At 35.6% G+C, this 12,164-nt stretch overlaps 1 protein-coding gene across 1 annotated transcript in view; it reads right to left on the reverse strand.

Moving 5' to 3' along the window:
• The window catches only part of CCDC73 (coiled-coil domain containing 73), a 155,283-nt gene that overhangs the window by 62,312 nt on the left and 80,807 nt on the right, over window positions 1–12,164 (reverse strand). The window contains 2 exon segments of the mRNA XM_017849710.1: window positions 6,263–6,342; window positions 6,584–6,719. Of these exon segments, the coding sequence (XP_017705199.1) occupies window positions 6,263–6,342; window positions 6,584–6,719 (216 nt within the window).

Raw genomic sequence — 12,164 nt, forward strand, 5'->3', positions numbered from 1 at the left:
TATATAGAATAGCTTGTTTTATACTAGTGATCTGTTCCAGGTTCACTCCTAAAATGCAATGTCCTGTTGATAAAAGGTATATGGGTAAAACTCGTATTTGGATAAAATGGCTTATAATCTTCTGCATAAAGATTGGTTTTCTAAAATGTTTTTCCTCTTCAAGATTACAAAATGTGACAAATGTCTATGTTTTTCTACATTTTCAACAATTGAAAACATGGAGCTGTTATAATCAGCTAAGTCTTATAGGAGATACTCTAAAATGCATCAATTCCTGTTACAATTATTGCTATGAGACAATAGGGAGGCTGGGAGGAGAAGGGTATAGAAAATCAGTATATGACTGACAAAAGTAAAACTAATAATTTTTTATATCTTTTCTTTTATATATTAATTACTTAATCTCAAGAGTATAATAAATTAAAATCAGAGACCTCACTAAAAGATCTTCCACTGAAAAATATGCTTTCGATTTTATAGACTTTATAAGCCTTTAAATATCTTGAACTTTTAGTACACTGTCTGTTTTCTAACCATTTTATTCAAAGCTATTAGTGCAGCAAATAAACAGCAATGCTTTGATCTCATTAAATTACAACTTATAGTTCCTGGAGTCATAAATATTGCGCTCTTTTCTCCTTCACCCCTCCCTTTCTGGTATGGGGTAGTCTGTTTAATATCACTATCTCCTTGAGTGCTCTGACATTTACTCAGACAAATAGCAGAGGTTATGAATGCTGCTCATAGATAGTATCAGGAATTCTTCATGATTGCCATAATGGTGAACTCAGCATTCAGAATGGTAATACCTAGTTTTTATCTAACCACTAAGTTTGGTCTGTTTAACTCTGCTCCACAAAAAAAAAAAAAGGAATTCCATCTTATCACAATAACAACTGTTCTGGACAAAATCATAGAACAGTATAAGAGAAATGGAAATTACCTTTGGGAGAATTAATGATTAGAAGTTTTAAATAAGTGATACAACCAATGTTACAAAATTTGATTCTCTTCTGAAAAGAAAGTTAAAATCAAAGCTACATAAGATATATAAAATATAAAATTAGTGTACTTACAATGTCTACAATATTAAAAATTGGCTCTGAATATGTATTTTAAAATTCTCACCCTTTCAGTTACTTGAACTTTGAAGTCGCAAAGGTAGTTAAATTTTCTCACTTTACCATTCTGTAACAGTCTGTCTTCCAAGAACAACTTTGCAGCATGAACACTGACACTAATGGTTTCTAGAGTGACAGAGACCACTACTACATGACATGTTAGTACATTTAAGTAGCCCTAGCCTAGGCCCCAAGACCTGAGAGAAAGAGGCAAGTGTCCTCATGAGCAACACCATTCTTCTCACACATAGAAAGACATTCCGCATCTTCTTACATAAATCCACTAAGGGTATCTCTCCATGAATCTACATGAGCCTCATCTCCATCTATAGGTCAGAGTCTTAAATTGTGCATTAGAAATATAATAGGCAGGCCTGGCATAGTGGCTCACATGTGTAATCCCAGAACTTTGGGCAGGTGGATCACTTGAGGTCAGGTGTTCGAGACTAGCCTGGCCAACATGGTGAAACCCTATCTCTACTGAAAATACAAAAATTAGCTAAGCATGGTGGTATATCCCTGTAGTCCCAGCTACTTGGGAGGTTGAGGCAAGAGAATGGCTTGAACCCAGGAGGCAGAGGTCACGGTGTGCCGAGACTGTGCCATTGCATTCCAGCCTGGGCAACAGAGCAAGACTCCGTCTTAAAAAAAAGAAAGAAAAGAAAAAAGAGAAGTGAGTGTCTGTTCATATCCTTCACCCACTTTTTGATGGGTTTGTTTGATTTTTTTTTCTTGTAAATTTGTTTAAGTTCTTTGTAGATTCTGGATATTAGCCCTTTGTCAGATGGGTAGACTGTAAAAATTTTCTCCCATTCAGTAGGTTGCCTGTTCACTCTGATGGTAGTTTCTTTTGCTGTGCAGAAGCTCTTTAGTTTAATTAGAGCCCATTTGTCAATTTTGGCTTTTGTTGCCATTGCTTGGTGTTTTAGTCATGAAGTCCTTGCCCATGCCTATGTCCTGAATTAGAAATATCATTTGACCCAGTCATCCCATTACTGGGTATATACCCAAAGGATTATAAATCATGCTGCTATAAAGACACATGCACACGTATGTTTACTGCAGCACTATTCACAATGGCAAAGACTTGGAACCAACCCAAATGTCCATCAATGATAGACTGGATTAAGAAAATGTGGCACATATACACCATGGAATACTATGCAGCCATAAAAAAGGATGAGTTCATGTCCTTTATAGGGACATGGATGAAGCTGGAAACCATCATTCTTAGCAAACTATTGCAAGGACAGAAAACCAAACACCGCATGTTCTCACTCATAGGTAGGAACTGAACAATGAGAACACTTGGATACAGGGTGGGGAGTATCACACACCGGGGCCTGTGGTGGGGTGGGGGCGGGGGGAGGGATCGCATTAGGAGATATACCTAGTGTAAATGACGAGTTAATGGGTGCAGCACACCAACATGGCACATGCATACATATGTAACAAACCTGCACGTTGTGCACATGTACTCTAGAACTTAAAGTATACAACAAAAAAAGAAATATAATAGTCTATTATGTTACAATGAAACATGTTTTCATTTAATGCAAAAAAATTAGTACAAAATTTATGAGGCATATTTTCATAAGAATGCATAAACTAATTGTATAAAGGCTTAATATGAATGTTATTTTATTAATATGAATGTTATTATTCATTTGAAATTAATTGATATGAATTAATATTCATATCAATTAATTCCAAATTAATTGTGAATGTTATTTAATTACTAAAGTCATTGTTAAAAATATTAAAACATAAATGAACCAAAGAGACATCAACGAAAATGTGTTTATTCACAACTACTGATTTAACAGTTATTTATATTTGTATTTGAAATCTATATTGATAGAAATGAATGGTCCTTTTAATAATTCTTACTTGAGATTCCAAACAGATTTTTTTAATTATATCTTTTCTCTTTATATTAAAAGAGCCACCTCTAATTTTCGAGGATGTATCTAAAAGAATTGTTTTCTACATATATATTAATTGTACTCTTAAGTAGTTTGCTAAATAGACAGACTTTTAAGGGCCAGAAATATGATTATCACCACCCATTCTAATGTTCTGTACTGAAATACACCTATGCTTTTACTTTCTGATCCCTCAGGTATAAGAATAAAGTCCAAGGAATATAAAACCAATGTATTGGCAGTTATAACAGTGAAGATATACATATCACAGTCAATAGTATTCTAATATTAATGGTCTTCAAACTCTGACTTAGCATTTAGAAGGAACTGCTACCCAAAATATACAAAGAACTCTTTTTTTTTTTTTTTTTTTTTTTTTTCTGTTGAGACGGAGTCTCGCTCTGTCGCCCAGGCTGGAGTGCAGTGGCCGGATCTCAGCTCACTGCAAGCTCCACCTCCCGGGTTTATGCCATTCTCCTGCCTCAGCCTCCCAAGTAGCTGGGACTACAGATGCCCGCCACCTCGCCCGGCTAGTTTTTTGTATTTTTTTAGTAGAGACGGGGTTTCACTGTGTTAGCCAGGATGGTCTCGATCTCCTGACCTCGTGATCCGCCCGTCTCGGCCTCCCAAAGTGCTGGGATTTCAGGCTTGAGCCACCACGCCTGGCCACAAAGAACTCTTAAAACTCAACAATAAGAAAACAAAAAACCCAATTAAAAAATGGGCCCAAGGCCTGAGCAGACACTTTAACAAAAAATATACACAGATGACAAGTAGGTATATGAAAATATGTTCAATATCATATGTCATTAGGGAATTGCAAATCAAAACAAGATACCACTACACACCAGTCAGAATGACCAACATCCAACCCAACACTGACAACACCAAATGCTAGTGAGGATGTGATAGTGAGAGAGGCTGTGCATGTGTGAGGACAGGGAGTATACGGAACTCTGTACTTCCCACTCAGTTTTGCTGTGAACCTAAAACTCTCTAAAAATTGTTTATTAATTAAAATATATTAAATTATATTAAAATAGTGAAAGTCTATGTATATATAAAAGTAAAATGCTTGGATTTTTGGTATTTTTTTCCTTTTAAAAATAGGATCCTTTAGAGTCAAGACAACAGCATTGACCCAAATTAGTAGAAGTTATTATTTTCCTCAGAATTAATGGTATATCTGAATGATGCCATTCATATTCATTTATCTCTTGAGTCCAAAATATACAACTAAAAATATAGATGAGGTTTAGAGTGCAATCTTTGACTGTGAAACAATTTTCTCTGTACTGAATCAATTAGCCAATACAAAACTGAATTCCTAACTTTGGCCTCACTAATGTTTTACCCTAAACTAGTGTATGTCAGAATCCCAACAGAAACAGATGGCACATATAAACTAGGATAACCTGAAGATGGGTTTATTTGCAAAGGTACAGGAGGATATAAAGGAACCACAAGGGATGGCACAAGTTCCACTGACTAGCAGCACTGTAGCTGTCACCACATCTAGACCCAGAAGGTCAAGAAGAGAGGTTACTGGAACCCCAAAAAGAGACAGGATCATGTAGATTAGGCCAATTTGAGAGAAATAGTTATCTATTGAGGGACATGGCCAGCCTGAAGTTATCTCAGAGGGAAGGAATGGGGGAATAAACACCCTGATTCACTCTCTCCTTCCTCCCATCTCCTGCCTAGGCTCTCCACTGGCCCAGCTCAACAGGAAGTCAGAAGATATGGAAGCCCATTGATGCAACCCATATACATAAGTCTTCAAAAGGTAAGTACAGATCTGGAGGGGCAAACAGAAGATTTTTTTGCATACCAATATAATAAATAACTACAAATTAAGTGCATTTTAAATGATACTCAGTAAATATTGTTTCAAAATATTTATGGAGTGCCAGTAAGCATAGGTACTTAATTCTCTCAGAGGTAGGGAGGTGGTCCTAAAATGATTCAAAGTGGTATTGAGATAGGATTGGAAGGGAGTGGGAAAAGGAAAACAGATGTCATTCTCTATAGAAAGAACAAAGCCTTACTACTCCTATCGTACCAACTCTTCCTTTGTGTCAGTTGGAATATTTTTAGTTGCAAATCATGGAAAACTGAATTGGCCCTAACCAACCTGGTTTACGTAATAATGGGGACTTATTGGTTCACATAATTCAAATGTCTAGAGGTAGGACAAGATGCAGGGTTGGTTGATTCAGTTAATAATGTCATCAAAGAACGGGTTTCTTTATATCATACCAATCTGGCATCCACACTGTCAGGTTCCTATTTGTTGGCTTTTCTCATGGTTGTAGGCTGACTGCCAGCCACGGTAGAGGTTACGTTCTTCCTAGTTTATAACCAGAAGCTAGCTAAAGTCATTTATCCATTCCTGAACCAATGCCTATGGTCAGAGGAAAGAAATATATTTGTGTTCTCCTGCCAATTTGGGGCTCAGCTCTAAAGCTGGAGACATCAAAACAAAAATCTAGATAAGGTTAGGAAGAAGGCAAAGGGATACTGAAGCTCAGTAAACAACAAACAAATGCTCAATTCACAGCTTCATTCATGATGCTCCAGCCACATCAGACGTTTTTTAGTTCCTCAAATATACTAAACTCTTTCCTATCTCAAGACTTTTGCACATGCTATTCCCCTTGCCCGAAACATTACTCCCTTCCCTCCTCTACTCTCTTACCCCAATCTAATAAAGTCACCTGTGATGTCCTCACACCTTTTACTTTTTCTTCAGCTCATTTATAATAGTTTTATATTATTTAGTCTGTGTAATTATTTGTTTTATATCTGACTCCACCACCAGACTCTAACTTTCATAAAAGTAGAAACATGTTTTATTTTCTTCATAGCTGTATCCTTAGTGCCACATAGCAACCAGTATATAAAAGTCACTCAATAAATATTGAATGAATGGTGCTAATAAGGATGACATACAATGAATCCTTATAAGGTATTCATGTCACCATAAAAATGCATGCTACTGGTCACAAGTCAAAGAAATAATATTTTGAATGGATTATAACAAATGCACTAATTACCTTTACTGGAATCATAACTCAAAACTTATGCATCTGCATTGAAAACATTTTATTTATCCTTCTATCAAAAAATTCCACCCAACTGTCCTCTAGTAATAGCCCATAAGACTATTTTACATTACAATTTTTACTTAGTAGTGTGAAACTATATCAGTCATACCTTCTTTAAACTGCATATTTCATCTTCTTGTTTTTTATTTAAAGCTGAAAGTCTTTTGTTTGATTGTATTGCTTCCCGTACTGCAACATTAAAGACACTTAAGAAAGCATTATATTCAATGTGTATTTCAAAGAAAGTACCATTAAGATAAACAGGGAAAACAGTAACAATGCAATACATATGTTATTAAATTTAGGTAACAGTCATTAACTGCCATTTACTATTATCAGTATTATCATAGAAATTCAAAGTACTCCTAGTAAATAAGTCCATTCAAACATTCTCTACTGAATATGTATATTTAAATAAGATAGCACATACCATTTTGTTCTAACTTTTCATGATTCTCTTTTACCAATCCAAATTGACCTGTTATTGTGGCATAGTACTTCTCAATTTCACTCAGTTGCTTATGATAGTCTTCTTTAGCCAGAAGATGTAACTGGACCTTTTGTTCCTATTTTGAGGAGTAATTTTAAATGTTATACATATAACACACACACGCTCCCCTACACAACAAATATATAAAAATATATAGTGGTAAACAACTGCTGTTAGTAATATAACATAAATAAATGTCATTTAAAAGTACTCTCTGAGTAAACTGCAAGGAGGAAATATTTGTTAGGAGACATTTCTAAATCCGTGTAAAACTAAAGCAAACATATTTTTCCTATAGCAAAATAATCACTTCATGTTATGTTTCCCTTGTTTGCAATTTCTTTTCAAAATCTTTTATAAAAAAACGCTAATCAGCCTAACACTAAGAAAAGTGAGGAGAAAATTAAAGCAATATTTTAGTACTTTAGGAGATATTTTTTCTTTCTCTAAATCATTTGAATAATCAGGATCTATCTAGATCACTGTTTTGATTCTTTGTCCTTTCAATTTGCTAGAATAATTTCAATGTGCATTACTAAAATTCAAGTAATTTTTCTGACATAGATTTTAATTAATACAGTACCTTCTCACTGCATTAAGAAATGAAATGATGAGGCAGGAAGAATGCTTGAGGCCAGGAGTTTGAGACCAGCCCAGGCAACATAGCAAGACCCCATCTCTACAAAAATAAAAGTTAGCTGGGCGTGGTGGCACATGCCTGTAGTCCTAGCTACTTGGGAGATTGAGGTGGGAGGATTGCTTGAGGCTAGGAGTTTAAGGCTGCAGTGAGCTATGTTCGGCCACTGAACTCCAGCCCAGGTGACAAAGCAAGACCTCATCTCTAAAAAAGAAAAAGAAATGACAAGGATATATCTCTCAGTGACAGGGAGGCAACATAGGACAGTAGATAGTCTACTTAAACTGGAGACATAATTGGTAAAAATTAGACCCTACTTATATAATATTATATGGGCCTCCACTGCTTTCAGCTAAAGGAACTACTCTTACCATACTTAGGAATATGACTTCTAACTCTAAAAACCAAATATTATGTTAATAAAAATCAATAACACTTGTTAAAAGTTTTTTATCTTCACTTGACCTTAGCAGAATCATAAATTGGTTTCACATCTTTCATTCATTTTTTTCCCCATCTGCTTCACCTTCTATGATGAGCAGTTCTAAACAAAGAACAGTATAGGCCCATCAATTAGCACTCAATAATTGTTTTCTGAATGAACCGTTGTTGTCTTATAGAGGGGGTTCTAATAGTAAAAATTTGATTTTGCCTAACCAGCATCCATTTCCCTTATCTAACAGCACCACAATTTACTGTATTGAAATATTTTTTCTTCATTACAACGTGGACTAAACTTCATTACAACGTGGACTACACATTACAACAGGACTAAAATTCAGGGGTCTTATTCTTCCCTAATTAAGAGAAGGGCATGTTCTCAAATTAAACCAATTGATAGCTACCTTCTTGGAATTTGAATGTTGAGCAAAAAGACTATATAAAACTAAAGAGTTCAGTAGTGATCCTATCCAAACTGATATGAGACCTCTGTTGTGGGTTCCTACATCCTGCCTCATAAACTCTGGAATTACTCTGAGTCCCTGTTCATTCTCAAACAATTCTTTATTCTCTGGTTGATTGTGAATGCCTCCCCTAAGTTAACCAGAGGCATTTCTTACTGCTTAAAACCAAAGTACAGGCCGGACACAGTGGCTCACACCCATAATCCCAGCACTTTGGGAGGATAAGGTGCGTGGATCACAAGGTCAGGAGTTCGTGACCATCCTGACCAACATGGTGAAATCCCATCTCCACTAAAAATACAAAAATGTGCCAGCCATGCTGGCGCACACCTGTAATCCCAGCTACTCAGGAGGCTGAGACAGGAGAATCACTTGAACCCAGGAGGCAGAGATTGCAGTGAGCTGAGATCGCGCCACTGCACTCCAGCCTGGGCGACAGAGCGAGACTCCATCTCAAAAAAAAAAAGAAAAGAAAAGAAAAACCAAAGGACAGGTAGTAGAGCATAGTGGTTAAAAGCTAGTCCGCCTATGTTTAAATCTTGTTTCTGCAATTTAGGGTGACCTTGGGTAAATTATCTACCCTATTTTTAGGATGAAGTTTATAATAGTATTTCACTTATAGGGTTGCTGTGAGGATAAAATGAATTAATATACATAAAGCACTAAAAAACAGAGTCCATCATGGCCAGGCATGGTGGCTCATGCCTGTAATCCCAGCACTTTGGGAGTCCAAGGCGGGCAGATCACGAGGTCAGGAGATCAAGACCATCCTGGCTAACACAGTGAAACCCCATCTCTACTAAAAATATAAAAAATTAGCCGATGTGGTGGCGGGCGCCTGTAGTCCCAGCTACTTGGGAGGCTGAGGCAGGAGAATGGCGTGAACCTGGGAGGTGGAGCTTGCAGTGAGCCGAGATTACGCCACTGCACTCCAGCCTGGGCAACAGAGCAAGGCTCCATCTCAAAAAAAAAAAAAGCAGAGCCCATCATATAAATATCACAATAAAATGATTTGTTATTATTCCTTAACTGATAAAAATATCAATAGTTTTAATTAACTTTTATTTAGAATAAGCATGGCCTAAATTTTAAAAATATTCATGAAGGGCCAGGCACTGTGGCTCATGCCTGTAATCCCAGCACTTTGGGAGGCCAAGGCGGGTGGATCACAAGGTCAGGAGTTCGAGACCAGCCTGGCCAACATGGTGAAACCCATCTCTACTAAAAATACAAAAATTAACCAAGCATGGTGCCACACACCTGTAATCCTAGCTACTGGGGAGGCTGAGGCAGGAGAATCGCTTGAATCCAGGAGGCACAGGTTGCAGTGAGTTGAGATCAAGCCATTGTACTCTAACCCGGGTGACACAGCAAGGCTCCGTCACACACACACACACACACACACACACACACATATATATATTTATACATGAAGAACACACATTACCATTTTAGTTGTACCTAACTATATTATCTTGGCAAGTCTGATGACAGTCTTAACTTTTTCAAAGCTTTTTTTTAAATGATTTTAAAAATGGTAATATTATTGGTAATAATTACGATATATCAGTTGAAAGTTTCTCATGTTATGTCATCAGGCTTTTCACTACTTATTTGATTTAATTGTGCAGCAGTTATAAATGCAAACAAGTTGATAAATGTACTTAGTCCTGGAGAGCTTATGCCTACCTGGGTAGTTACTATTATCAGTAATGGTAAGCAATAATGAACCATATTCCTTTCTTCTAAAATACCCCTTAATTTTTGATTGAGAGAATTATATTAGCTCTCAGCACATGTCTAGAAACCTAACACAATTTCACTGAAAACCAGGTTGATGGCATTTTTTCAATTCAAGGAAGTATTTATTATGTATTTATTTATTTATTTTTGAAACGGAGTCTCTCTCTGTCGCCCAGGGTGGAGTGCTGTGGCATGATCTCGGCTCACTGCAACCTCTGCCTCCGGGTTCAGGCAATTTTCCTGCCTCAGCCTCCTGAGTAGCTGGGACTACAGGCACATGCCGCCACGCTCAGCTAATTTTTTGTATTTTAGTAGAGACAGGGTTTCACCGTGTTGCCCAGGCTGGTCTCGAACTCCTGAACTCAGGCAATCCACCTGCCTTGGCTTCCCAAAGTGCTAGGATTACAGGCGTGAGCCACCATGGCTGGCCAATTCAAGGAAGTTTTAATTTTTTATTCTAATCAATATTTATGTAGCCTTCTTTAGAATACTATCTACTACATAATACATCATCCAACAAAAGCTTTCTTAACCTTTCAGTAAAAAGTGATGAATAAAATAGGTAGTCAATGCCTACAAAGGTTAACAATTCTGTTCACTAAAAATGTAGCAAAGATCAAAGAGATTTCATGCATTGAGCTTTGTATACATTAATTTCTGATATACTCTATTCCAACATCCTTCGTTTGAGACAAAAATTGCAGTTTCATTGCATTTGTTCGCATGACATCATTCTGATTTTCAAACACAGTAGCATATTCAATGGCCATGATATATACCATTAAGACTTCTAAATCATATGGGTACCTACAGCTTATTAGCCCATATATGCCTATATGAACCTAGTTTACTACACTGATTTAGTTTTGAAAATGAGATAAAGAGGTCCATTGTCCAGTTTGCCACTAATTTCATGACTATCAACAAATAGTTTAAATTTTCTGAAAAGCAATAACAAAAAGTAATTGGTAATAACACTTTAGAGATGTAAGAATATTTTAAAGAATACAAATAAATTGATTTTTACTATTATTAAAACTTTAATGTATTAGAAGGCTATTTTATTGAGATGATTAAGAAATAGTTAAGTACATATTGTTTAGTTCTTTTTACCTGCATGAATCGATTCAAATTATTTTTTCTTTTACACAGTTTTACTATCAAATGCAAAGACAGCCTACAAAAAATGTCAGCATTCATTGCTTTCTAAACACATGCACACCTCGTTTTAAACAAATCTAACCTATGAAAGTCAACATTAGAGGAAAAATAGCATTTCCATAATTGTATGTGTGTGTAGTCTAAAAGCTTACTTTAAAGCCTTGAAGCATTTAATGGGAATAATGTAAAAATATTTACACACAACTTTTTAGAAATATATTTACTGACAAAATGCACAGCTTCACATTTCCCCCTTTTTCTGTTTACTTAAGGAGACTGATTTGAAAACTTCTGGAGATAAAATTAGTTTCCCTTAAAACAATCAGTTTGTTAAGAGTAAATTTTAGAGGAAAAGATAACAATCAAAAAATAAATTTAACATATTCATTTCCAATTTTGTAACTAATCTTCTAATTTCTTCAATATGAACCCAGACTAAATCAATGGAGTTATAAAACTCAATTTTCAAAAACCTATGGCATCTTTGTTAAGATATCCTTACCTTTTCAGTTGCAAATATAAGGCATAGATTACTTTAAAAACCTAAAGTCATGCTGCTAATGTATGTGTGTACATATATACATAATATTTATGATCATGAAGTTACTTCCAGATAAGTCTTCAGTTTAAAAATATTCTACTCTGAAAGAAAGTATGTGATTATTCTTAATCTACCAAAACCTTAAACATTGAAATTGCTTTAATTTCCTAAAGAAAAAAATCTTTCTTGTAAATCTTTTATTTAGAGGAAAATGATATACAGAAGAGAAATACAATATGACAATGGTTTGATAAGTTTACTTCCTTCATTAAGCCGTATTAGCTATTCAGTTTTACAACACAGACACCTATAAATTCAATTATTACCCAACATGATCATCTACATAGTAATCACTAAACACAGCAGGAAAAATTTGTATCAATGACCAGATCACAATGATGGTAAATGTAATGTCCTAAGATTTCTCTCTCACATGTTTTTATTGCATCCTTTTTATTGGTAATGATTTGAGATTTTTTTTCAAAGGGAAGGTACTTTTAGGGATGGAAAAATCGTTTGATTTGTGATTATGTT

Source organism: Rhinopithecus bieti, unplaced genomic scaffold (assembly GCF_001698545.2).
Source record: "Rhinopithecus bieti isolate Rb0 unplaced genomic scaffold, ASM169854v2 scaffold_32083, whole genome shotgun sequence".
NCBI classification, from domain to species: Eukaryota; Metazoa; Chordata; class Mammalia; order Primates; family Cercopithecidae; genus Rhinopithecus; species Rhinopithecus bieti.